At 53.1% G+C, this 27,300-nt stretch overlaps 7 protein-coding genes across 7 annotated transcripts; 4 read left to right on the top strand and 3 right to left on the bottom strand.

Moving 5' to 3' along the window:
• Positions 1-122: 122 nt before the first annotated feature.
• Positions 123-1,541, top strand: SETTUDRAFT_158824 (uncharacterized protein; the record flags this gene model as incomplete). The annotated part of the gene is made up of 7 exons (XM_008023916.1): positions 123-143; positions 200-220; positions 273-315; positions 368-573; positions 622-1,293; positions 1,341-1,461; positions 1,522-1,541. The coding sequence occupies 7 exons, from the start codon at positions 123-125 to the stop codon at positions 1,539-1,541; spliced, it is 1,104 nt and encodes a 367-aa protein (XP_008022107.1).
• Positions 1,542-2,530: 989 nt separating this feature from the next.
• SETTUDRAFT_167142 (uncharacterized protein) lies at positions 2,531-2,893 on the bottom strand. Its single transcript, XM_008023915.1, has one exon. The coding sequence runs from the start codon at positions 2,749-2,751 to the stop codon at positions 2,566-2,568; it is 186 nt and encodes a 61-aa protein (XP_008022106.1). The 5' UTR covers positions 2,752-2,893; the 3' UTR covers positions 2,531-2,565.
• A 488-nt stretch (positions 2,894-3,381) lies between these two features.
• On the top strand, positions 3,382-5,171 carry SETTUDRAFT_102560 (uncharacterized protein; the record flags this gene model as incomplete). The annotated part of the gene is made up of 3 exons (XM_008023914.1): positions 3,382-3,859; positions 3,925-3,946; positions 3,998-5,171. The coding sequence occupies 3 exons, from the start codon at positions 3,382-3,384 to the stop codon at positions 5,169-5,171; spliced, it is 1,674 nt and encodes a 557-aa protein (XP_008022105.1).
• A 7,404-nt stretch (positions 5,172-12,575) lies between these two features.
• Positions 12,576-15,762, bottom strand: SETTUDRAFT_145852 (uncharacterized protein; the record flags this gene model as incomplete). The annotated part of the gene is made up of 3 exons (XM_008023913.1): positions 12,576-13,357; positions 14,318-15,185; positions 15,243-15,762. The coding sequence occupies 3 exons, from the start codon at positions 15,760-15,762 to the stop codon at positions 12,973-12,975; spliced, it is 1,773 nt and encodes a 590-aa protein (XP_008022104.1). The 3' UTR covers positions 12,576-12,972.
• A 231-nt stretch (positions 15,763-15,993) lies between these two features.
• Positions 15,994-16,815, top strand: SETTUDRAFT_175313 (uncharacterized protein; the record flags this gene model as incomplete). The annotated part of the gene is made up of 3 exons (XM_008023912.1): positions 15,994-16,015; positions 16,065-16,182; positions 16,236-16,815. The coding sequence occupies 3 exons, from the start codon at positions 15,994-15,996 to the stop codon at positions 16,522-16,524; spliced, it is 429 nt and encodes a 142-aa protein (XP_008022103.1). The 3' UTR covers positions 16,525-16,815.
• Positions 16,816-19,876: 3,061 nt separating this feature from the next.
• Positions 19,877-22,005, bottom strand: SETTUDRAFT_167140 (uncharacterized protein). The gene is made up of 5 exons (XM_008023911.1): positions 21,734-22,005; positions 21,332-21,687; positions 20,900-21,279; positions 20,470-20,847; positions 19,877-20,410 (listed from the first exon to the last, which is right to left on the bottom strand). Exons 1-5 carry the CDS (start codon positions 21,964-21,966, stop codon positions 19,952-19,954), a joined length of 1,806 nt encoding a protein of 601 aa, XP_008022102.1. The 5' UTR covers positions 21,967-22,005; the 3' UTR covers positions 19,877-19,951.
• An 822-nt stretch (positions 22,006-22,827) lies between these two features.
• Positions 22,828-27,281, top strand: SETTUDRAFT_175311 (uncharacterized protein). Its single transcript, XM_008023910.1, has 6 exons — positions 22,828-23,344; positions 23,544-23,666; positions 23,810-24,240; positions 24,323-25,213; positions 25,527-25,997; positions 26,148-27,281. Exons 1-6 carry the CDS (start codon positions 23,147-23,149, stop codon positions 27,214-27,216), a joined length of 3,183 nt encoding a protein of 1,060 aa, XP_008022101.1. The 5' UTR covers positions 22,828-23,146; the 3' UTR covers positions 27,217-27,281.
• Positions 27,282-27,300: the final 19 nt, after the last annotated feature.

Genomic DNA, 27,300 nt, shown 5'->3' with positions numbered 1-27,300 from the left:
CTGCCGGGACGCCGTGCCCCGCTCCGTCATTGGCGGGCTGGCGTCACTGACATCAAATTTGTGAACAACGACATCGCCTCTCTGCCCGACCGGAGCAAAACAGGAGCAAACAACAAGGCAAAATGGCGACGACCGTGGACAAGGTCGGTATTGACGTCGCCGCGATGGTGCTGTGTCGCTTGCTAACATTGTCGCATAGATCAAAGAGATCGAGGCCGAAGTAAGACAGCACGCAGTCAGCGATCGAAGCCCTATACTTACATCCACGGCAGATGGCCAAGACCCAAAAGAACAAGGCAACCTCTTTCCATCTTGGTACGGCGCCCCGATGGCACATGGCATGGCGGCATGCTCATGATATGAATAGGACAGCTGAAGGCGAAACTCGCCAAGCTAAAGAGGGAGCTTCTTGAGCCCTCGAGCGGCGGTGGCGGTGGCGGTGTAGGATTCGACGTGGCCAGGACTGGCGTTGCCAGTGTGGGCTTCATCGGATTCCCCTCGGTGGGCAAAAGTACACTTATGAGCAGGTTGACCGGACAGCACTCGGAAGCTGCCGCATACGAGTTCACGACGGTAGGACACGCAAAGGCACTGTGGTGAGCATGGGCTGACCATCAACAGCTTACGACTGTGCCCGGCCAGGTCATGTACAACGGAGCAAAGATCCAGATTCTCGATCTCCCTGGTATTATCCAAGGTGCAAAAGACGGCAAAGGTCGTGGACGACAGGTGATTGCGGTGGCCAAGACGTGCCACTTGATTTTCATTGTTTTGGACGTCAACAAGCCGCTGACGGACAAGCGCGTGATTGAGAATGAATTGGAGGGTTTCGGTATCCGAATCAACAAGAGCCCGCCGAACATTGTCCTGAAGAAGAAAGACAAGGGTGGTATTAATATCACAGCCACGGTCCCGCTTACTCACATTGACCACGGCGAGATCAAGGCTGTGCTAAACGAGTACCGGATGGCAAATGCGGATGTGGCTATTCGGTGCGATGCTACGGTGGATGATCTCATTGACGTGATTGAAGCAAAGAGTCGGAGTTACATCCCGGTCATTTACGCGCTCAACAAGATTGATGCAATCAGTATCGAGGAGCTCGACCTGCTTTACCGGATCCCGAATGCGTGCCCTATCAGCTCGGAGCACGGATGGAACATTGACGAGCTGCTGGAGCAAATGTGGGAGAAGCTGAACCTGGTGCGCGTGTACACGAAGCCCAAGGGCAGGATGCCGGATTACTCTGCACCAGTGGTATTGCGATCATCCGCATGCACCGTCGAAGACTTCGTATGACTTTGGGGTCGAGGCAGAGACAATACGCTAACGGCGGGTAGTGTAATTCGATTCACAAGACGATTGTGGACAATTTCAAGCATGCCATCGTTTACGGAAAATCATGCAAGCATCAGCCCCAGCGCGTGGGACTGTCACATGAACTGGCCGACGAGGATATTGGTACGTATACCCTGGCATTGCCCCTCCGAGTGGAGTTTGCGAGCTCACATGGCGGGCCAGTGACGATTGTCAAACGCTAGAGGGCGAGTGCAGCTATGCAGAGGAAGAGTCACGGGCAAAGAAAGGTACGGGTGGAGGTGCAGTTGAGAGAGTCGAGTGGAGGCGACGTATGGGTGGCTGAAGATGTCTCAGTGCAATACCAAGATTAGGTGGGCAGCAGAGGGATGACGAGGGCCGCGAGGCTTGGAGCCGATTTGGCGACTTGTATTGGCCAAGCGCTGGTTCCAGTAGCACGACGGACGACATTGAGGAGGGGCAAGGCCGGTTACGGCGCGGATCGTACCTGCCAATCGCTAAGGGTCAAAGGACTAGTGGCGGACCGATACCGTCGGCGGGCTATGCCATCAGCAACATGTTTTGCGCTCTTGTGGCAACGGTGGGGTGGTGGTGGTGGCGCGGGTGGGCGTGGTGAGGCCAGGGCGTGGTGGTGGTGATGATGATGGTGGTACGTATGCATGGGCGTGTTGTCGCGCAAGAGGGGGGCTCTCCGCGTCGAGGGGTTTGCTTTTTTGGATATTGGCTTCGGAATTGGATGGAATCAGATCAGCATTGCCTGGCCCAGTTTTCATGGCATGGGATTTCCTCATTGGTGTGCTAACGGGCGCAGCGGTCGATTCAGCGAAATGAACAGGGGTGGCTCGGTGCTGGCGACTCAGCGACGCTGCTGGCAGTCGGGCGCTAAAGTATTATGGCTGGGCGGGTGTGAGTGGCTGGTCGGCAAAAGCTAGCGCGGTCGAGTGGGTGATGGGCGCGATTATCGCAGGCGTCCGAAAGCGTTTCAGCCGTCGACACTTTCTGTCTCTCCTTTATGCACAGGCGATGATTGACGTGCTGCCCCTGCCGTGGGAATCGCCACGCCCTCGCGTACCTGAGCAGCGCCTGAATCAGGCTCCGCTGTTTCGCGCCACGAAGGTACGGCAACGGCCAGCACTTGGTGCGCCGGGCGCGGGAGGCGAGGCAGGCGGGCGGGCGTGAGTGTGTGCGTGTGTGTGCTGGGGGAGGGGAGGGATGGGGAGGGGAGAGATTAGCCGGGCGCCGCGGTGCTCAGCAGTGGTGGTTGGTGATGGTGGTGGTGGTTTGGGCGTGGGAGGAGGCAGAGGAGGAGGAGGAACAAGAGGAGGACGAGCAGCAGCAGCAGCAGCTAGGCGGCGTCGAGGCAGGGCAGACAGGCAGACAGGCAGACAGGGCAAGGCAGGGCAGGGCAGGGCAGGGCCGGGCAGGCGGCCGCATAACTCTGGCCCGCGTTTTCCTAGGGGCGCATCCCCGATGAGAGACCCGCACGCGCTAAGCCCAACGTTGCAGCTCGTCGCTTGGCTGGATGGCGGCCAGGATCACGGTGCACACACACACACACACACACACACACACACACACGCCAGGCTTGCCGGCAACCTTGGGCTCGAAACAAACAGGGCTCCTCCTCTCCCGCCAGCTGCAGTAGGCCGCGCCCGCATCGCACAGCCAGGGCCTGTTACCACCGTCCCCAGACTTGACCTCAAGTACGCGCTGCAGGCCCGCCGCGCCAGCCAGAGCCCGCCTGCAGTCCCAGTCCCAGTCCCAGTCCCAGTCCCCGTCCCCGTCCCTCCCTCCTCCCATCCGAGCCCGCCCTCCACACCCAGGCCCGCGCTGTTTTATACCCGCCTTTTGTCAGCGCTATCCCCGCTGCTCCGCTGCATTGCTGAGCTGCTGTCTCGCCTCAGGAACCGCAATCTCATCTCATGCATGCATGTATGTAGCCGCGAGACCACATGCCTGTTCTGTTCGCCCGCCTGCTCTGAGCCTCGTATAACCCCGACTGCCGTTCGCACCGCAGAGCCCTCCACTACCAAGCTGCCGCCAGACGACATGAGCCAGTTGCACATGGATCACGACCACCACCTCCACCAGGAACCCTTTGAGGACCAACACGCTGCCTGGCACCCGGACGCTGCATACAACCCCCACCACCATCACCAACACCACCAGTCGCCCGTCCAAGACTACAATGCCTTCACCACCTACCCGCCACTTCCCATGGAACCCATGTACGCTACCGGCATGCACCCACCGCACCAGACTCACCCAACGACAAGAACCACACACGCCCAGCTGCAGCCTCTGATCATGCCGCAAATGCCCCAGTGGCCGAGCATGCTCACCAGCCAGTCGACATACCAGGCCCCGCTGTTCCCCTCTGCTCCTCCCCCCATTACGCCAGCATCGGCAACACCAGTCTCGGCCACTTCGACCCAGTCCCGTACTTCGTCAACGCCCCGAAAGACGCTTACCGACGCCGACCGCCGCCGCATGTGCCAGTACCACGAGGACAACCCCACGGTCAAACAAACAGAAATTGGAGGTATGCCAGTCCTGAGCCCCACCGTCGTCTTCATTCCCACGGCCATGTCACTAACGTCATTGCAGCAATGTTTGGTGTGGAGCGAAGGTACCACTGCATACGCCTCCTGTGTCTTGCCGCCTGCTGACAGCTGTGTAGTACCGTTTCAAAAGTCCTGCGCCAAAAAGAAAAGTACCTGTACCAGGACGACGGCAGCCGCTCGCCCATCAAAAGGTCCAAAGGCAAATTCCCCGACATTGAACGTGCTCTCTCCAACTGGGCCCGGAACCACCAGAGGCAAGGGTTGCCGCTATCCGATGCCATTATCCGGGACAAGGCGCGCTTCTTTGCTCAGACGGTTGGCAACTCGGAGAGCCACCTCAAGGCCAACAGCACTAGCTGGCTGGAAAAGTTCAAGCAAAAGAACCATCTCATGGGTGCAAAGTCGAGGAAGGGGTCGATAGCAGAAGAGTCCGAGGGCACGTCAAACCCGCCTTCCAACGCGCATACGCCGGGGGCCATTTCACCGACCTCGCCCGGCGGGGTATCGCCCGCCACCGCGACGGCGACGATGAAGGCCAAGAAGAGCGAGGAAAACCTAAAGACGGAGAGCCCCGATGCCTACGACTTTTCGAGTCATCGCCGGCCGTTCCATTCGCAGAGCAGTACGTCACTGTCCAGCGTCTTCACAGATACGGCGCCGTCGACGTTTTCCGCCGGTCCTACCAGCCCCACGTCGCTCTCATCACCCTTCTTCACGCCCGACTCAGCATGTGGGCCGACGCCCTTCATAGGCAATCGCCAGCCCGCCAGCGGCCAGCCGGGGACGAGTAACTTTCAACGACCACGAAGCCAAACCTTCCCCATGTTGGTCGGAGTGGAGCAGTACATGTCACCGCCAGGCTCTTCTGATGCGCTGACTCCCAAGTACGTTAGTAGCGGCGCGCTCGACTCTCCCATGACCGAGATGCCTCCCTTGCCAGCCATTGACGAGGGCATGTCCTTGTCACCGACTCAGCTCCCCAACTCGATGCAACCCCCTCCCTTGCCGGCTGCGTCAGGCCATGGTGACGACAAGGGCTCACCTGTTGACTCGTCGGCCATGACGCTGTCTCAAGAAGAAGCAGCGCGCGCATTAGAGCTTGTCATGAGCTTCTTCCAGTCACAGAATGCGGGCTTTGTGGTTGAGCCACAAGAGTACGTGACGATTGGCAAGCTGATGGAGAAGCTCCGAATCAAGCGCGGCTCAGAGAGCCTGGCGTCGGGCATGCGACGGGCGTCCGAGTCGAGCTTTGTGACGACCAAGCTTGAGAGCGTCGATGCGATCCACTAATGAGGCTGTTGCGTCACCCAGGTACCATGTCTGGTCCCGTCAAAGGCTACTGCACCACGTGTGCGCCGACGATTACTTTCTTCTGTGCAACGATTTTTCTTAATTCGCTAGGGTTCAGTGTGGCGGGGTTGCACACGACTACTGGATCATGAGGCCAGGATCCAAGATACACACACACACAGGCCCAGACGGCCATTATTTGCTCATTGGAGCCACTATTTTGATTTCTTTTCTCCTGTTTCCATGCATCGCATCTCCGTCTCTCTGCATCATTAGCATTTCTTGTCGCTTATTTACTAGTCCTTCCTTACACTGACCTAGCTACCGTCTTTTGCTTTTTTTCTCCTTCTCTTCTATTTCCTCTTTCCTTTTCATCGCTCGACGAACCACTATACCCCCCTCCCCTTTTGGCAGCGCGCAGCAGCACACTGTTTCCGACTGGATCCACTTCGCAAAAGAAGACTGTAACCGCTCGCGCGGGCCACTACCCTGTACGCTTCATTTTACAGTTTGGATGATTGATTTTCCTATTTACTTGGTACCCTCGTACTTTGGAGTAACAGGGTCTGGCAGGGAGCAACGGGTTTCGTACACGCCGTTGTAACACGCCATATGCGGCTCGATATAGTTGATTGACCCCCCTTGCCGATACTCCCGGCCTAACGTAAGGGTGGTTCATGCTTTGCAATGCTATTAATTCTCAGTACCACAACGTACGATTGTGCCTCTTGTCTCGACTAGTCAGGTTTTCCTTGGCCCTTGTCCTAGTCGGGCACTGAGCTGTTTGGTGCGGGAGCAGCACTGACGCGCTAGACGGGATCGGCATGGGTCTGCGCTTGTGAACAGATGGTACTTGCCGCTTGGCCCTGGCCCGTGCGCCCGAGGGGCAGGGGACGCAGAATAACAACATTAGGAGCGTCTCGGAAATTAGAGCCGCCGACAAGTCCCACGCGTAGCGGCCGCCAGTTGCAGCCGGTTTGAAGAGGCAGGAAAAAAGAAACCAGCAAAATCGTCACAGGGCACCGCAGCCATATGCCCCCGGAAGAGGGATCCTGGATGCGCTTCAAACATGGGTCGAGAGAACAAAAAAAAACAGCACAACTCGTCGGGCCTAGATAGGTGCAAAAACGGCCTTTTTCCCCGCCTTTGACACGCCCGTTCAAGCCTAGATCCTTGCACCATGAGGTAAGCCCATGCACATTTTGGGGGTCGTATATCTCAGGGAAGAAAAATGGCCTTGTAGGCGAACAGGATTGGAGGAGGAGCAAAAATATTGCCCAATTCGTATGTAGGGACATGGCCAGCGCACACGCACACACACACCCCTCAAGGACACATGGGACCGCGGAACGGGGGGAAGGGGGCGAGAGCAGGCAAGGGAAGTGGAAGGGGGAAGGGTGATATGACGAAAGGAACAGGATGGGAGCTACTAAAATTATCTAACCCCCCTCCCCCCCTTCTCGCCATGACGAAATGGATTTTTTTTTAAAAAAAAGAAGAACAAGAAGGGAAATCCTCAAACACGTCGCGCAGAAAAAAAAGGAAAAAGAATCACGATGTGATAGGGTGGCATGGAAATGCGGATATTAGGATTATTTTGAGATTTATTTGGGAAGGGGGAGGGGGGGGGAGGAGCATGGTTTGTATGGGCTATTACTTATGCGAAACTATGTGGGTTCTTTTATTTTATGCCTGCTACATATTGACTGATTGACAGGAAGACAGACAGATAGACAGACAGATAGACGGACACGGGCTCCATGTACAGTAAAACAAGTGCACGAGACAAGACGGGGGGCTAACTAGGTGGTACTGAGTTTGTGGTTCTCGCTTTTGCTGCTACCTCGCCATGGTCATCATGGTCATCGTCGTCATCATCATCATCGTGTCGCATCGCATCGCGTCGCATGGCATGGCATGGCATGGCATGGCATGGGCGTCGTGTCGTGTCGTGTCGTGTCGTGTTGTCTTGTCCAGGTCCAGGTCCAGGTCCAGGTCCAGATCCCCAAGCCCAGTCTGCGTCGTCCCGGGTTCCCCGAACGCTGTGGCTGTTTCCGCAGCCCCTCCCACACACCCCTTCCCTTACTCCCCTTCCCTTTCCCCTTCCTTACTTCCTTCCTTCATGCCTCCCTCGCATATACCTGCATGACTGTCAAAGGGCTGTCTAAATGTAGTTTCGCTTCTTTTTTCCTGTTGGTTGGTTGGTTGGTTGGTTGGCTGGTCGGGGGGGGGGAGGGCGTGTGCATGTGCTTGGCACTGTCATGGCTTTCTCTCATTCTCGCTCTCTGTCAATCTCTCTCCCTCCCGGATCCCCCAACCCCTGTTTAGGCGAGGTGGGGGGGTTGCGAGGCCCGCGGCGTGCTGCGGGAATTCAGAAACGGAGCGTCGTTGGCGTCGTCGCCTCTTAGCATGGCATGGCGTGCGCGCTGAAGCTTCACTCCATGGGGACGCGCGGATGCTCGGATTAGGCGGGTTTGAAGGGAGAGGGGGGCCGGCTGTGTGTCTGTGTGTCTGTGTCTGTGGGATTTCGGGATTGGCATGGGCGGGTGGGGGTGTGCGCTTTCTTCCTCTCTCTCTCTCTCTCTTTCTCTTTGCGTCGCTATTCTTTCCGCTATTGCTGCGTCAGGGCTATCTGGCAACCCCATGTGCACATAAGAACAGGGTATTACATAATAAACGAGTCAAGTTTCGGAAAGTGGGGAGAGGGAATCTCTTTTCTTCATTATTATGATTCTTTCTTTCCCTGGACCACGATATATTTGTCATAATCCAGCAGCACCACGAGGATTATCTGGAGAGCGAGACAGAAAGGCGAGGTGTCGTCATCGCTGTCACATGTAGAGAGAAAGACACCTTTTTTTTGTTGCGCGCACCTTTATCCTCGCAAAAGCAAGATGCGTTCATTCCCATTATTCCCAGTATCGTTCCTTTTGTTTCCTTTTCTGCGTTTGACTCGGACTTTGTTTTTATACTTTCTTTTTTTCTCCTTTGCCTCCACTGCCGAGCGACGGGGAAGCGCGGAACACGCTGGATCAAGCAAGAAGCGCAGCATCGCTAACGCAGGTAGCCCGTTATGAAAGTTTTGGTTTCCGCTTTCATAATTTCTTTTTAGTTGTCTCTTTTCTTTTCGCCATGTCTGCGATATAGTCCTTTTTTTATTTTATTTTATTTCTTTCTGCTCAAACCTTCCCCGTCAGCAAGCACCTTCCCTGGCTGCTTCGCTGCGTTGGACGTTTATTGGCATGCATTATGGCGAAAGCTGGTATGCTATAGCAAGCCACAACCACCATGACCCTCAAGGGTACACACTCATACAGACACGTACATACGCACGCACCAAAAAAGCAAGATTGCACACCGCAAACGCCCCATATTGCTGGTAAGCAAGCATGGCTGTACAAAGAAAAAGAGAGACGTTGGGAGAAAAGCCGAGTACGACTAGGCAAGCAAAAGAAAGCCCCCCCCCCACCCCACCCACCGACAATCCAAGCCTCCGCAAACTATAGGTGAATGGTTGCTCATTTTCGGCATCTTGTCGGCCGCATATCTTCTTCCTTTTTCTCTCTCTCGCTCTCTCTCTCTCCTCTTTTTGCTCGCCGACAACTACGTAGCTGTGCGTCTTTTGCGCGTATGTACGGGCGCGCGTGCGCCAGCCGTTGCGAGGTGTGTGCATGTGGTGTGTATTATACGTCGGCGCGGTACGGACCGATGCCGGAAGAGTGCTGCCGCAAGGTTTTTCTGCCCCCCAAATGGCGCGGACGATCCCATCATCATCATCATCATCATCACCATGGGGGGCCAACCTTTTTTTTCTCCTGCTCTCTAATGGTAGTAGTGAGATTGGAATACGAGGTTGGGCGACCAGAGACCATCGCAAAGGAGCACTATGATGAGCATGCCTTTTTTTTTCTCTTCTTGTCTTTCTCTCTCTCTCTTTCTGTCTCTTAGTGTCATCCGGAGGCCGCCCTGCTAATAAGATACATGCTTGTTGACTCTGTGCGACGCTGACTAGGGAATGGGGCGGTGGTGGTGGTGGCTGTCCTTTTGACAGGTGTAGTACGACGACGACAACCAGATGGAGCCGAGGCCGCGCCAATCGGCGACACCCACCAACCATAACCACAGCCGTAAACTAGTACTAACTACAAAGTACGCATCTAGCTAACATAGACTTTTGCGCCCTGACGGCAGCCCTTGCTTCCTGCCCTTCGGTCCTACTCCAAACTCTATTGTCGCGCGCCCTCTGCTCTTACGTACGAAAGCAAAAAAGGCCACCTGCGATATGCATTCTAGATCATGCATCCCGCTGATCGCGTTGACGCAACAAGGCAACCCGTGGGCAAACCCTTCCCTTCGGGTTTGCGCGGGCAAATGAAAAAAAATCATATACCCAGTAACCCCCCCAGCATGAGTTGCCGCAGGGTTTGGTTGGGGGTTGGTGGGCGCGCGTTTGTGGGTGCAAGTTGGGGGCCGGAAGCCATCTTTTTTTTGATTGTTATTATTATTAAGTATCATGATTATGACGATTATGATTTTCTTTGATTACTGCGCCGGACGTACCACCACCACCACCACTTCTTCTTCTTCTTCTTACTCGTAGTAGATAGTATACATTAGACGCGACGCACAAAAGTTAATTATCGCAGATCCTTCTCTCTTACTCTCTCGCCGGCTCAGCTGAGCTCGCTTCGCCGTCTATTACATATATGCCCAAACCTGCACTTTGATTTTGTGCAGCCCCAACTACCCAATACGCGTTGCACGAATAAGGAATATGATGGGGAAGGGGGGAGGGGGGAGTGGGGGCGCTTTAATTCACGTTTGGGGGAGACGAGATATCCCCCACCCCCCCGCACACACACACATCCCTCTACGTACGATATCAAACAGTGACTAGGTGGCCATGTCCATGCACAATGCGCTGGCACCTGTCGAGAAATGGCAACGCGCGCAACAAGAAAGAAGGTGGAAAAAAAAGTCACATTACCATATTATTTTCCTAGACATGGTCTTCATGTCGTGTACCTGCGTGCTAGCCACACCACGTGACCAGCATTCCATGCTGTGCAACGTAGCATGGGCAAAGGTGGTTCGGACCGGTTAAGCAGGATTTGGGGCGTACATACAGGCATTGCAGAGGCTAGACATTTCGGTCGTGACATGTGCACGACAGTTTTTGACACGCGCATAACACGACCAAGTTTTTTCTGCACGGCTCATGGCTGCGGGAAAGAAAGAAAAATTGTCATGCTCGCTACACCCAGTCCTTAGAAGGAGAGAGAGAGAGGGGGGATATGCTGGGTCGTGTCACGTGTGGCGGGTAAGACAATAGACCACTTGTAGTATATGTGCTAGCTGTGGCATTGACGGCGGGCTATGACGGGCCTGGATGGCGCCACCCTGTACGACATCCAAGCAACTCCCTGCTTGATTTGCATTGCCGTTCCATATGACGAGAACAAGTGCTACCTGTCCTGCCCGTCGTTCTGACGTATAACGTCCGTCTTGCACGCCCTGTCAGACGAGCTCGTCCGTGACTCGAAGAGTGTGACGCCCTTTTCAACAAGACGGCATAGGTGCATCAAGTCGTCTTGCACGTACTACCACTGCCCAGCAGAAGGAAATGGCCTGCATTGACCGAATGCGCGTCGTGCTCGTGTGCCGTCGTTACTTAAACGCCTAACTGCTATCATGCCATGCCTTGCAACCGACTGCCTCATCCCTCCCTCTGCCAATATTGTGCTTCTTTTAATAGGTGAGGCGTCCCCAAAGCCACCAATGCCCTCGCTGCTGGTTTCATCTGCTGAGTATGCCGTACGCCGCATTATTGGAAACCTCATGCTGCCCTACCCCACGAAGAGGTGGCGAAACTTCGGTTCGGTTGACCTGGTACCATTTTGCCAACCACGGGTGATGCTTTGCATCTTCCGAGCCAACGCCCCGCCGCTGCCCTGAAGCGGCGTTCCCAGCTGTTTAACCGTTGGAGCATGGGCCGAGCTGGAAGCCTTGATGCCCGTTTCCGCCCCCTGATCACCAATCGGTTAGCCAGGGAGCATGGGAGATGCTGGAGAATTTGCGGCGCTAGGACCGCCGGGAAGCAAAGGCTGCTCAACTCCAGAAATCCTTGTCCTATACTCCGCACTTTCCAGGAACAGGCGACGTCGCATCTTGTCAGATGCTGGGTGGCGGGTGCTTGTACTAGGATCTTGCTTCTTTTCGTAGTGTGCGCATCGCGCGGTTTCGCACACGTACCCGAGACAGGATTCCTTGCCCGTCTCCAGACCTCAGAGGACCAAAGTTTCAACGGTCATCCTAGTGCAGCGAGTCATTCCCCATCTAAGCCTCATCCACAGTGACGTCGAGAAAAGCGGGTACAGGCGGCGACTTGCACTTTGGGGTCCTACGCACGCGCCCTCAAAGCGCGCGCCTTGTACGATAGGACGAGAAAGGGTGAGAGAGCTTCAGCAACTGCGCCGCACAACGACACAGCCTCGGGCACTGTGCCTCTCTGCGCGCAACTGCTGCCCAACTGAACACGAATATCTTGAAACAGCCTGGCCGCACTAGCCATGGCTTATCAGGTACAGTGCGGCATCCCCGGGCGAGGGCGATAATTAGGACACGACCGAGGGCTGCAAGCCCATGCGGGGTAGCCCTTTGAAAACCTAAACTCCATGGCCTGCCTTCGCTTCTACCAATATGCGTCCTTGCTATAGCATAGCCGAAACGTGGTCCAAAGGAGGTGGAGTTATATTTGAACTTGAAACCGCTCCACGTCAAAGAGCGTGGTCGAGAACTGACTGGTGGCGGCGGCGGCAAGCATGCTCCGCGGTGAGCTGTGGTTCACAGCAGCGTCCCGAGCCAAGTCTGCTATCAGATACATACTTACATGTCGCGTGGTGGGTCTTCAGCCCAAGGACATGTGGGGCCGTGTCAAGGCAGCTTTTCGGCACGTGAAGATGTGTAGAGGATTCCCAGGATGCTCGGGTTGAACTAGCACTAGTACTGTAGCAGCAGAGCAAGGTCCATGTCGTCGTGCTGGTTGCTGCTGCTGTGTCGTTTGTCACGCAATATCGGCTTCTGGGGGGCGGCCGGTTGTAATGTCATTCATTTACCCCCGCCCATCCGCTTCGCTGACACGGGAACTTTTGCGCTCGTCGAACGGCTGAGATGCGGGTTATCTAAGCGCTGCTTGCACGCATGCCCTGGGCTCCTGTTCCCCTGCTACATGTCCATACATATTTCCAAGCATGAGCTGGTGCAGCACCCGGGGCAACTTGGCTGGAGACTGCTGGTTCGAGGGTCAAGCGTTGCTGTGGGGTATCTCGTGGTACAGTCCTTGTACGTCCCGTTCGGCAATACCCCGAATAGTCAGGTGGTCGCCGCCGCATGCAGGCAGCCCGCAGTCTGGACGCCATGTGCCTCAACAATTTTCCCAGGTGAATTTTTTCATTGGCCAGCCCCCCTCTTACCAGGATCAGCGGTGTACCTTTCCTACCACATCTCACCATGGGATGCGCGATGAGTTGGTCATACATGACAGTACATTGTGTAGCTGCAATTTTGTCGCTATTGCCGCTGCCCTGTAGCCACACCCTGTGCGTGGAGGAAGCATGTATGCGGCCAGGAACCCAGTAGAACCCGATTTCTGATCATCTGAACACGGTGCAAGCAGTGATAAGTGCGCAACGGGCCGTGCCCAGCAGTTCGCGCACCTAGCGGTGAGACTTGGTAGGAAGACGAGCACCGATGTACTGTACTCAGCACCGGGGCGTAGTTTCGTCACTGTATCAAGGCCGTATCAGCTGATACGCTCTTCCAGAAGATCCTTTACGCTCTGTTCGCCCAATTCGGGGAAGAGGCGCAGGACAATCAATTCCACAATTTGGAAAATCAGATGCTTGTTGAGGTACGTGTCATCCAGACAGCCTAGAGTGTCTTCGATTTGTTGAATCTGGGCTTCGCGCTGGTAGGTCGCGAAGAAGGCCGATGCCACCTTGGGAGGGACTAGATTCAGGAGTGTCGTGGCACAGCAGTGCTTGATGGCCTTGACCTCGTCGTCTGCTGGAACCTGGCGTGGGGGCCCGGGCGCGTTGTTTGGGAAAAGAGTTGCACGCAGCGTGCGAAGCGCCACTGGGAGGAAAGCGGGGTTGAGAATGCGTGTGTGTATAGTATGGGAGAGGAATCTGCACATGCTCGTGGTTAGTGCCGGAAGCAGGACATTGACAGCAGCATCCAATTGGTGCAAAGCAGCACGAATGCGTGTGTAGTAGCCTCGATGGGTAAATCAGTCAGCGGGACGGGCAGCTCGTGGTTGGATATGACGGAGGCTGCAATGCATAGCGCCAATGGGCCGGTCCAGGGTGGAGAGGGATATTGCTGCCACTGCGGTCCACAAAGTGAGGCGTATACCCATGTCAAGCGAGATTGACTGGCCCTACCAGAGGGCGACTCAAGGCGTCGCACTCTTGAACCCATTCAAGCCGTACCCAGAGGCTTGGGAGCCTTGCCATTCGTCCCGTGTTTGGACGAATTGACAGATCGGACAAGGGCGCACTGAGCAAGTGAAGCGCATGCTTGCCGGCATGGCCTGGACGGCAAGATGACGGCAGCCGTGTTGCAGGCCGCTAAGGGCGTCGAGGCCGAATAGCGAGGCGTCATCAGCTGGCGCCGCCCATGGTGGCATGGTCGGGATGGCATGGTCGACCAATGCCGTCGACCCAAGCGCGTCCGGCCAGTGCCGACGGGCGACAAACGGTGAGATGGCCTAGCGTGTGCAGGCCCTCTGCAAGCCGCCCCGTCGTATTGCGTGCGCGGGCGGGAAGTTGTGCTGTCGATGTGGCCCCGATGGCAGATGGTGTGGTGTTTGGCCAGAGTGAGGGGCCAAGGGTGCCAAGTCGCCATGTCCAAAACGTGTCGAGTTGCCGCCCGGAACGGGTGCCGAGGCTTGCATGAGATGATGCGCCACGCCCAGGGTCTTCCGGTGTGAGAGCCTGCGGGCCGTCGCATTCGCTGAAGCGAAGTCAAGTGACTGAAATCGCATGCGGAGCCATCGCACCCTGTGCCGCACGGGCCTGCAACGCTCCCAGAGACGGGCCAACCATGGCGCCAGGTCCGCAGAGAAAGAAGATATCATCGTCACTCACCTGTCCAATGCGCCGTCCGTCTCGCCCACCCTGCCTGGCCCGGCCACGGCTCCGCGATGGGCCATCGACATGAAGCCCGCCAGCCAAGGCATGCGCATGTCCAGCTCAACAATCTGCGCTGCACAGCTCCACAGAGCCATGCTTACTACAGCCCGTTTGGCTCCCGCTGGGCGCTTCGAGCTCGCCGTCTCCGTTTGCGCCATTTCCAATTGGCCCGAGCCTTGGTCCGATGACTGCTCGCTTGTGGCAAACCTCGACGGGAGGGACGAGCATGTTGCAAGACACAGCATCGCCGCGCGCGCCGCAGTAAACGCCATGAATGCATACTGCACCACCGTCCAGAAGAGCCCACTCATGTCTGACCTCGCCTGCTTATGACTCTGCTCTTCACCGTCCAGCTGCTCTTTCGATCTAGCCTCCGCCCCTTGGTGCGGCAAAAGCCCGTAGCGCTCGAGACGGGTCAACGACTGCTCTCCGTTCACCTCGTCTGATTGGGAGTCCTTCTTTTTCCCATCATCCGTCTGTAACACTTCAGCTATGCTCGTGATACCCTCCCAAAGCACCCAGCCCTCACACGCCTTTCCGCTAATGCCGCTTCCGAGTATCATTTCGGCGAAGATCTCGGCAACTAGCGCACGAAGACACCCATTTTCGAGATCTTCAGTGGGCAGGAGCAGTGCCAAAACGCCGTGCACAAGCAGTTGACGCCATGCAGATTCGCTCTCCCGCTGTTCAAGGATTGATGCCGGCACGCTTTCGGTGGGGACAGGAGACAGTGCAGGGTGCGGATGAAGCGTATGATAAATCGTACGAGGATCTGCTATTAGCGAACCCAAAGAGGCGGCTTGATGCTTCGCAATGCGAAAAGCTAACCACAGGCCATTAGACACGCTTCATGCAACTGTCCAGGATCGGAATTACCTACAGCGCAGGTGGGCTTGGAGTAACTCGGGAATCTCGTCTAGTAACAGTGCTTCCAAATCGACTTGTCGTAACCGCTGCTCAAGGCCTCGGGTGCAATGAGCGATGATTTGGATCACCTCATTGACAAAGACTTGGTCTGGAGTGATCTTCGAGTACCACGTCTGTACAAACTCCTTGATGATCACCGAAATGATGCCGTATAGCTGGAGGTCGACTTCATTTGAGCTCGTCAAAGGCGGTAGAACGTCCTCGATTGGCCGCGGGGTACTGCGTCCTTTCTCACCGTTGTTTAGCAGCACGTTGTGAGAGCATAGGGTCCGTCGAATAAACGCTGCAGTCGCTCTATCCGAAGTAGTATCTGGCTGAGGCTTTTGCGAGTCGGCTGATCGAGTGGGACTTGCAGTACGAGGATGGTTTGCGTGGTTGCTTCTGGGAGCTCCGGAAGTAGACAGCGCTGGGGCCTGAAGTCCTGATGGCTGCGAAAGGGGGACATCGGGATCCCGGCTCGTATTCTCAGTCATCGCAACAATTTTTTCATCATTACCTGTACTCAGCAACTGGTTCAACACGTGATGACGGGCGATAGAAGTCGTTGTGGAAACAGAAAGGTGATGGTAAAGTGAGCGATGACGACAGCCTATCGGGCTGGGTAGGTAAGTCTAGCCGAGGCTTGGCATCTCCAACCTCGAACGCGCTTTCACGCGCCAACCCTACACTCAGCAAACTTCATAGCCTTTACTACTAGCACCAACATGGCAAACCTAAGCCCTGAATGTATGTCATCGAGTGCGCTCTTGGGTTAACATGCTCATGCTCTTTGTAGCGGCGATAGTCGAGGTCGAGGCCCAGCTGAAGGACATCGTACAGAACCTCTACAACCTCATCGTGCAAGCATATGATCACCATGGAAACACAACACAAGAGGCTATGAAGCGTGAGATGTGCGAAATATGCTCTGGATTTAGGCCGACCATTGAGACTGACGCGTCTACAGCCAGTCGCTCGTTCAGAACTTAGTCAAGCTGGCCAGGACCGCACCTTCTATCCAAATCGACATACCGCCTGAGGTCATGTCCTATGTCGAAAACTCCAGGAATCCCGATATATTCACCCGCGAGTTCGTCGAGACTGTGCAGCGGATGAATCAGATGCTGAATGGGCGCTTCGATGCATATCGGATGCTGCAAGAGCAACTAGCATGGCAGGTCTCGAATGCTATTCCAGAGCTCAAAGAAGACGTCACCTCCGTGGTTGAATCCACTGGTGGAAAGGTGCCGGTATAACTGTCTCAGCTCAGCTTCATTATTCTTGCTCAGGCTTTAACCCAGAGTCGAGACCATGGGTGACATCCCCGGCGTGAACCGTGCTGTATCTTCAACCGATGGATCAGACCGTCATCCTTTCTTCCATAACTTTGAAACTCCTCAAATGGCAGCACGAAGCGGATACAGTTCAACTCTCGATGGACATCGCATTGGCACGAAGCGCCCAAAGCCAGAAGCCAACGCCGTTGCGCAGCATCACAACAGCACGCAAAAAAGGGACACAAACGCGATAGACGCTTCTCGGAATGCATGACAAGGAATTTCATCTTATCGGATGGGTATAGCACCCTAGGCTATCCCCAAGAATATGGACTTGGCAGGGGTCGCATCCGCCAGACTGCCGCTTTTGACATGAAAACGCGCTTGCATGGGAATATAGACAAGCCAAGAGAATAGTACATAGATAAAATAATCTCATCTGCGACTTTCTCGACGCCTCAAGCCATTTTCCACTCCGAGACACGCCACATGTTTCCCCTTGTCCAAATCAGCAATACGGAGTAACTTTCTTCATCCTTCGTTGTTTACCCACGCGGCACAGCGCGGCGCGACTCATTCTCTTTTTGCTGGCGTCGCCCGTTGTCGGACCATCGTGTTTGGTGTTTCTTTTGGAATGCGCTGGTGTAGCATCCTTCCAGAGTCCTAGTCATAGCAAATGAATCAGTACGTATATCTCGCCCGAGGCTATCGTGAAGGACGATGATTCGTAAGTGAGGGAAGGTCTGGTCTCCTGCCGCGGCAACTCCGGCCGTTCTATCATCGTTTTCGGCCCGAAGACCATATGTCATACATAACGGAAAGTTTCAACCGGCCGGTATTACGCCGTGCGGAACGATGCCTCTGCCGATCAACCATGGTTCCAAGAGAGTCTGCCCATGTGAATGCCGGCCTAATGTTAGACAGACAAAGGCCATAACTCTTCTTGTAAAATACTCCGAGATAATGTGGGATACCCAAGAAGTATATCTCTCTTGGTATTTCATCTTCGACACGAGGTCATCTTTGAATTGCATAACACTCGATACCCTTGTCACCAAATCCCAAAAGCGGCCAAGGCGTGTTCTGGGGGTGGCCTTAAACATGTATTTATGGCGTGCTTCCTGACTTTGTCTTATCGCTGTGCGTTCGCAACCAACCCTTTTTTGGCCTGTAATAAAATAGAACTGAGTTTGCTATGTCTGGGGCCCAAAATGCATCGCCACGAGTTGTGGATACCCAATCAGGTGAATCTAGAGTCAGAAACGCCTGATAGGTAAGTAGTCATAGTGGGGTCAGTCATATGACTGCATGGACCCTGGAGGCATCTACCTGTAACTGTGGGCTGAGCAGTTTTGGTGCCACCGAACTTTGTAAATCCTTCATTGCCGGAAATCAAAGCCGACGTATCAATACCGTTCACGAATAATTCTTGCAGCGGCTCAACGTCATTGCAGGCGCAACGTTGCCCGTGATCGTCACTCTGGGGTTTAAACTATGAGCCGAAAGAAGAAGCCAGAACGGTAAAGATCCACTGTACGTAGCAGTAAACCTCAGAAATGGAAAGATTGTACGTCGAAAGTGGTGTCGAAAAGTGGTCGAAGCTCACACCGGAGGGCAGAGGGTGCATGAAAGTCACTTAAGGATGGTTAAAACAAAACACCACTAATGAAAGCTATACAACAGAGAACTATAGCAGATGCATAACAATCCAACAACTTGAATAATATGACATGTGCTCGGTACAGCGATCATCCTTATCAACGGCCAAAAAGCAACTCCCAATCCCTAACCATGACACCGAGACTCTCAATGTGTTTGAGTCTTGTTATTTTCTCAACTATAGACATCTTAATAGCTAGTAGTCAAATGCACTAAACCCGCAACGTTAGACCATGCTCTTTTTGTTTATCCGTAGTTTGAAACTCTAAAGTAGCCTCTTACGTCGTGAAATCCACTGCGTCAGCACGTCGAAATTGCATCTAGAACATCAACTAAAGCAGCCTCTCAGCTTTGCAAGAGTATCCCGGTTCTTATTAATATACATATTCACGCGCTACTCTCTCCAATATGGTATACATGTCCCAGTGAATATTGTTAGCTGTTGATAGATTGCGTGTCCATTGCACAATACAAACTCCGGAGAAGCGCAAAGAAGCGCCGTAAATACAGGCATGACTACTTCTCAACTGTACTTTTATCCAATCGGATCAAACATGTGTAGTATATAGGCTCCGAGGTGACCGACATACTAGGAGAGAGTCATTCCAAACTCTTTAAGGACCAATATTCTTTCCATAGCCATAATGTCGAAGCGGCAGGATATACGGAGGGAATACCCAATAACAAGCGCTCTAGAATTTGATAATGACAAAAGGAAAGCTGGAATACAAACACGTTTAGAGTTGTGTTCTATGAGTACTATTCTCTAAAGAGGACACAACTAAATACTATATGCTCTCGCTATCAACTCAACAGTTAGCAACCAAGACCAAGTGTGCTGCATTTCTGTCATGCGCAGATTCTTACCTCACATTGTTTGCCTTTAAGAACATGGAGTGAAAACTACAGTTAGAGAGAATCCACCAGAAGGCTCTCAAAACAGTACTCGTGACCGGCTCTGGACAAACGCAACTAGTGACATGTTTGTCGTTCAGAGAACAGAGTACGATATCCTCTTTTCTGCTAGACATGTTCTATTTGTTGTTTTCCTCATTTCTGGCCATCTTTCCATATACTCACAAGTTACGGGTGGAAGTACTGCTTCATTTTTCAACAAAACAACCATGAAGCTTGCTTTGGTGACGAACGTCAGCCGTCGCACGTTTTCATCAAGATACTCCCACTTTGCAATCGCACTCCCCATGCCTTATCTTCCTCTGAAAGAGCCAGATAATTCAATGTCTTGCTGTATGCACTTGTGACATTTGCATTGCTATAATATTAGCATGTATGCTACAAGGCGGGTAGTTTTATTCAGGAAAAGGCAGCTGGCATGTTGGCTGGTTACAACGGGGTTTGAGAGGCGAGCGATGTATCGGCTATATTGCTAGACTAATGGGGCTTATTCTGAGTGCGGTAGTCCTGGTTATAAGAAGCCTGGAGATGGAGATGGACGATGGGTGGAGAGCTTCAAGTGATGCCGTGCCAGCCATTGATTGATTAATCGTATTGGACCACGATGAGCGCCGGTGAGAACAAGAGACATCAGCTAGGTACCACTAACAATGACTTGTTTAGACTAAATTAAACTTTTATTGCGAAGAGATACGTTTCTTCGGCTCAGCGCTAGCGGAATCGCTGAAGACTTTCAAAACTCTAGTTCTTCAATTCCCCGTCTTATTCTATGCCTCTCAGTATTTCTGTATGCTCCAGATATTCAGTTAAGGATGTCGAAATACATATCCGTCTATAGATGTATGCTACCAGCGCGCTGCCTGGCGGCACTTGGAGGCCTACTTTGCGACCGAGTGCTTTCTCCCTTCTCCACATCACTCTGCTCATCTATGTCTCCGTTGCGGACAACACTGTGCTTCATGCCTCTTGGTGTCCCGCCCAAGCTAACCAACACAGCTGGATTATCTGCAGTCAGCGCATCCAGCACACTAAGCTCATGCTCGGAAAACCACTTGGGCATGCAGAAGGTGCGCAAAGGAATGAGCGCTATAATGAGCACAGGGAAACCGATTGCAGCAATAGTCTGCGAGATGGCGACTGTGCATGCAACACCGAATATTTGAAGGCCGATAAAGAGACAGATTTTCTGGCGGGGAATAGTGCTGAGAGGGTTGTCGCGGTCGAGGAAGCGTCGTTCGGATACTAGGTACCATATCTTGGCTAAGATGCCATTGGACTCTATGGATCCCCACTGAATGGTTGTTAGTTATTCAATGAGTTATCAAAAACGTAGAGATAGTGGGTACATACACCGACGACAAAAAATACACCGGCAAAGACAGCCGCGGGCATAGTGTGTAGAACGTCGAGTAAAGGACCTGTCATGGTACCCCAGATAGCCATACCCATGAGGAAATGACTGATGCGCTGTTCAACCACAGCCGTAGCTTCAACAACTGGCTTGCGGATCTCACCACCATCTTTGGTTTCGGTCACTTTGAGCTTTGTTTCGTAGATGGTTAGAGAGTCGGTATGCACTGGCGCTTGAGGGACGAGACCGTTGGGAAGGGGAAGCCCGATGACACCACTGACGAAACAGGTGCAGCCGAGTAGGAAAAAATCCCAATGGAAGCCAGCTGGCTTCTTGAGAGGGTATTGACGGGCTTGCGCGGTAAGAGAGGAAACGTTCTGGTTGAAATGTAAGCCTACAAGGTTCATCAACGAGACAGCAAGTACCTACGTGGTCATAGTAAAAAAGCAGCATCATCAAGAACCCAAATGGCAAAGCCACGAATACCCATTTAACATCGAGGTTCCAGAAATCAATTACCCAATCGCGGTTCTGGGTTGGCTCGAAAGCCCCTACAATGGGGACTCGGTATTGATGGGTGCTTTTCAATCTTCCAGGGATGTGCGAAAAGCCGACCCAAAACAGCGTGGGGAAAACAAAGGAGTAGTCGGCCAGAATACTGCGCACCCATGGGGTGAAAAGTATGCTACCACCGAGCTTCTCGAGGCCGTAGACAGAACCAAAGTAGAGGATGGCAATAACGATGGAGAGATAACCGCCCTCAAACTCGGAGGCCTTGAAGAGATAGACCAGTTCTTCGACGCCCTTGACTATTTGCGGGTAAGCAGTAAATTCTACCATCAAAGCTCGAGGCGTACATACCACAATAAATGATACCGACATACATGCCAAAGGTCTCGCTCGAGAAATCGGTGACATGTGCCATGTAATCGCAATAGTTTCCGAATGATACGATCCAATGGAAAATGGCAGCCCAGATGCCGACCCAAGCTGTAAATGCTGGATATATACTCGGATTGTAAATGTTGATAATGTCATAGATGGTGTAGTTGAAGAGCGCAATCAAACCAGTTACACCGACTATTGTCAACGGTTGACAGGACAGCAAACTAAACACCATTGCTGCTAACGCGGATGCAAACAGGGCTTCATTGACGCCAAAGAACCCGCCAGTGCGGCGATACATGTCGAGTGTGAAGGCAATGGCCGGCAGGACGCTGCGGTCATGAGTATATTACTTGATTTTTGAATGAGAAAACTTACTTCACAAAGTACATGCGGACCGTACTTGCAAAAGCCCGATAAGTGAAGGCATCTGTGATGTCGCTCCAGTAGTATGGCAATCTTCTCTTCACATCGTGATACATGCCCCGTCCAGGCTGTAATATACGCCACCTCCGCCATCCTTTTTGTCCCTGGAAAGTATAGGATTCGTGTGTTGCGATCCTTTCCAGCCGATTTCTTTTGCTTGGTTCTGTTGCGCCCGATGACTCCATTATGACTACAACAGATGGGTACAAACGATGCCGATAAACAAGCCAATCTTGCGAAATGAATCAAAGGGAGTGGTACGCCAAAAAATGCATAGAAGTGCTCGACATAAGCGCAGTGATTTCAATAAATGTGGCGGCTTATTTGGGACGCCGAGCACACACATGCATATATATATGTCATGTTAGCCCGCTTACGATAGCTGACCCACTGCGATCGCCGGTATCACGGCGCGACTTGGCAATGTTGGGTAGGCCAATTTTACATCATCGAGGATTTCTGCAAGTGTTCGCAGTGGACATGATGGAGCCTTATTGCGGATATTGAGCGTAGAGAAAGAGATGGCGACGCGGTACAGTGAGACAGTGCAGTCGATGCACCATTCTGAATGCCAAAGATGCAACAATGGTACATGTGTCATATGGATCCGGCGGTCTGGTGACGTTTACCGGTAAGTAGCAGATCAAGCTCGACTAGCTTTCGGTAACAGTTAATATCGCTTCCACCGACATTGTGGTTCAACGGCGACATCCCTGTTGAATCATTGACTGCCCGGGCATCACTGAGCGGCAGCTATGACTACTTAGGTGGAGATGGCAGATTTGCCACACTTGTCACGACCCAACAAAATCTACCTGAGAATCTGTTCCGCTTGTGCGATGTTCTGAGTGGCTGAAGCCTGGCGCATGTTGTAGGTCGCGCGTCTTGGGCAGACCTCGATGACGAAAAGGCCGAAGTACTACCGATGCCAAGCTCGATGCACCCATTGTCCAACGCGTTTCCGCTCTGCCCAGCCTCTGCTGCTGCTGCTTGAGCAGAATTTCCATCAACACCCTTACCGATTCCAACGGACTCTCCTCCTCCATGCGCAGACGCGGCTGTGCTTCTTGCGATTAGACGACCAATGTGATGGTGAGGAGCAGCATCAGCACGCTTGCGCCTGAGCCACGCCCATCTCTGTAGCCCGTCGGACGTTTCGCGGGTATCTGATCTTTAGATCAAGTCCATCGGTACTGGCGTCATTCCACCAAATTATCTGTACGACCAACAGCTAGTGGTCGATAGGGTGGACACCAAAACCCCCTTTTGCATGTTGCTCGCGCAAACACGCACATTGGCGTCTGGTGGCAATTTCCCGCGGACTTGTTTGATGCCAGCCAGGTACAGCTACGAGGTTGATCAAAGATGAGCGCAATCCAGGATGTCGAAGGACTCTCCGAGTGCATTGGTCGAGCTATACAAGAGCACTTTGCCAAGTCTAACATCGGTGTGGCATGGCCGCAACTCGACAGTCTTACCCGGCCCATCCTTCGCGTTGAAGCTTTTCTCGAGGACGCTGGCACCGACAATGCGGTGAGGGCGCGATCTGAGAGAATAGCGTCGGTATGTTAATCTATCTACCACCATGGTGGTACAGTAGTGCACACTGACACGTACGCAGCAAACGCTAGATTTAACGGGCATGAGGACCCCTGCACCCACGCAGAGCCCGGCAGTGGATTCTCATGAATATGACGAGGCTTCTCCAACTGAATCCCGTTCTCAGGACACTCCTTACCCGTCACGTGAAGACTCGCGGGAGAGCCGCAGGAAGGGCACGGGCGGCTTACGGGTTTCGCAAAAGCAGTCCTCGTTCCAAGAGGACCTTAGCGAACACCAACGGCAGATGCAAATCGATAGCCGAAGTTTCCCGAAAAGGAAAAAAGTACGTGGAGCTTCCCGCCATGCACTGACTACGGCCCCTCTTCCGATGGATACCTGATTGATGGCGTAACCAAACCTTGTCAGGTGACGTTGCAGTTGTGTCGCCAAAATCACCTCGCATGGACGCATGCTGACAGTATTAAGGTTGCTTCGGATAAATTCGTCTTTCAGCCTTCCACTCTAGATAAGCTCATCATCGGCATTTGGGAGCAGGTACATGGCTCCATCAACCTTGATCCAAAAGCGATATTCGAACAATTTCAAGTCGCACCCAATGGACCGTCCATGGATATTGTTCGACATGCGCAATCAGAAACGTCGTCTGCCACCACGACGGTACTCAATTGCGCAGCCAACACCGTGGGCGACTCGTTCAGCCAAATGAACATGTTTTGCCGCAAGGTCACACAGGCGAGCCGCGTGTGTCGGTCAATTGAGATGATTGTCCAAGCCCGGTGGACTGAACTTTTTGAGGAGCAAGTGCAATACCGAAGCCAAACGAGGCCAGAGTTATCGACAACAAAACACCGAAAGGCTGTTTTCATGGAGGCGTGTCGAGATTTTGATTGGTCAGAGTAAGCACAACCTCCCGCTTCACGCTTATGGAGTAGAAGTGTATGATAACCCTCCAATGATGATGACTGATAATGTTGTTAGAAAGGAGCTGCGGAACAAGATGGCAATCTGGCGAGGGTACAAAGAAGTCAAAGATGCAGCAGGCTGGGCAGCGCTAGTGTTTGCCGGCATGGGCATCTACCGCTTCTGTAAATACCGCGTTGGCTTTGACAATGATGCTATGCGACGCCTCCGAAACCTGCGAAAGCGACTCGAAGTAGCAGCCGATACTCTACACCCCCACTGGCGGCAACTATTAGCCATCGTGGGCGAATCATCGACTCCTCAATACCCGGGGCACCCGCATGAATGGGTCGTTTTCGAGGACGGCTCTGATCCTCTACCCTTGCGCCAGACATACCTTGCCCAAGATCCATACTTTGCTTTTGAGCACATTGATGAATCGGTTATTGATGAATCAGTATGGGGATGCGAAGATCCAAGATGGACACCACAAACGAATGCCATAGGACGACCAGGTGGCGCTTATGTCTGCACGGTATGCAATGAGCAACAGTCGGACGACCCAAAGGAGAACTCTTGTTTCTGTTTCCCATCGCTGTTTGGTTGCGTAAAGCGTAAACCAGCGCCTGTCCAGGTATATCGCACACCTGACGGCAAGAACAACGGTCTCATTGCTCTAACTTCTTTCGACCGCGGTACTGGCATTGGCGAAATGATTGGCCTCATCACAAAAGGCATGAGGCATCTCGACGTCATGGATAGCTCAACACAGTCCACTAGCTATCAGGTATGGCAGGGCAGGGTAGGTAATTATACGCGTTTCGCCAATCACAGCTGCAAGCCTAATGCACAGTTCTCGACGTTTACCTGGTTAGACACTCAAAGGATAGTTCTGGTCAGCAAAGGAATTGAAGCTGGCGCAGAAATCACATTGGACTATGGTGAGAAGTATTGGGCTGGTCTCGACAAGTCATGTCTTTGTGGAGAGAGCTGTTGCCGGTATAGGAGGGATCGAAAGTAATTAATGTAGATGTGGAATTGAGAGGGGAGCCTAGGTCTCGTTAGAGCTTCATGAACCTGCAAGTCGATATATTCATGCGACAGGACGATAGAATGCTTGAAATCTTCCGAGTCAAATTGAGTGATTGGACGAAAGTCCAGATCCAATGTGTTATCGATAAGAATAGCGTGAGATATCCCTGCATAAAATTTTGGAACCATCCAACTCGAACATTGGCTGCGAAGAACAACCAACAACCAACAACCGCAACATGGCGACTAGCGACTACAGCGACTCCGGAGCATCCGATCAAGAGATACTAGACTCTCAGTCTGGGGCGAGAAAAAGGAGGAGACTTTCACCTGTCGATGACGACAGTTCCGCCTCAGAGACTGAAGCTCAACCCGCCCCGAAACCACTCTCTGTAGCACCACCAACAATATCGCGCATTAAAGCAAAGAACAATGGTCCACAGAGTAACTCCAATAACTCTGGAGCTACGAATACCCCTGCAGTCAACCAAAAGCTCAGCTTTGCCTCACTCAATGTCGCGCCATGGCTCGTCGCCTCGCTCGCCAGCATGGAGATCAAGCGACCAACGGGTATTCAGGCATCCTGTATTCCGGAGATCCTAAAGGGAAAAGACTGTATAGGAGGCTCAAGGACGGGTACCGGTAAGACGATTGCGTTTTCGGTACCCATTCTGCAAAAGTGGGCGGAGGATCCGAGCGGAATTTTTGCAGTCATTATCACGTGAGTAAGCTTCTCGTTTTTGGCTACATGAACGGAGGTTGGATGATTTGCAGGATTAGTAAAGATCCAAATGTTTGAATCTGGAAAACTTAATCTGCTACCTGGGCATACTGCCTCGAACATGACGTAGGTCATACTGACGCCGTCTAGACCCACGCGCGAACTCGCCATCCAAATCTACGAGCAAGTAAAGGCCATCTCAGCTCCTCAGTCCATGAAGCCAATCCTCATCACTGGCGGAGCAGACCAACGCGCACAAGCTATCGAGCTCGCTTCACGTCCTCACGTTGTGATTGCGACGCCAGGCCGACTGGCAGAGCACATCCGAACGTCTGGTGAAGACACCATCTGTGGTCTTCGGCGCGTACGATTCGTCGTCTTTGACGAAGCAGACCGTCTACTGGCCCCAGGAAAAGGCTCCATGCTGCCTGATCTCGAGACGTGCTTGTCTGCGCTGCCCCCGAAAGAAACGCGACAAACCCTCTTGTTCACTGCTACAGTAACACCGGAAGTCCTAGCGCTCAAGGAGCAACCGCGCGCACCAGGCCGCCTACCCATCTTTGTGTCAGAAGTGGATACCGAGAATCTAGCGATTCCGCCACGGCTGCAGCAAAAGTACCTCCAAACGCCCGTCACACACAAAGAATGCTACCTCCACGTGCTCCTCAACACGCCCGGCAACATCGAGAAAAGCGTCATCATCTTCTGCAACCGGACCAAGACAGCCACGCTACTCGAGTATATGCTGCGTCTCCTGGACCACCGCGTCACGGCCCTGCACTCTGGCCTCAAGCAGTCGGATCGCGTGAACAACCTAGCACGTTTCCGCGCCCAAGCTGCCCGCATTCTCGTTGCTACCGACGTAGCCGCGCGAGGTCTCGATATCCCAGAGGTAGCTCTTGTGATTAATTTCGACGTCCCACGTGACCCGGACGACTACATCCACCGTGTTGGTCGTACGGCGCGTGCTGGTCGTGTAGGCACGAGCATTACCATGATTGGGCAGAGAGATGTTGATCTTGTGCTGGCGATTGAAGCGCGGGTGGGCAAGAAGATGGACGAGTTTGAAGAAGAGGGCGTCAGTGTCGAGGGCAGAGTGGTGAGAGATGCATTGAAGCCTGTTACCGAGAAGAAGAGGGAAGCAATGCTGAGTATCGAGGAGGGCAGAGATGTGCTTGGAAAGAAGAAGGTGGGTCTACAGAAGCGGCGGGCGGAGTAGTTTTTTGTGGTATTATGGTTAGTCAAGCCAGTGTTTCTTAATAAAGATGGAATAGAATCAATCGTGAATACAGCACTACTTAAA

This window comes from Exserohilum turcica (genome assembly GCF_000359705.1).
Source record: "Exserohilum turcica Et28A unplaced genomic scaffold SETTUscaffold_11, whole genome shotgun sequence".
NCBI classification, from domain to species: domain Eukaryota; kingdom Fungi; phylum Ascomycota; class Dothideomycetes; order Pleosporales; family Pleosporaceae; genus Exserohilum; species Exserohilum turcicum.
Note: the sequence above shows the minus strand (reverse complement) of the source record. Positions and strands in the feature narration are given on the sequence as shown.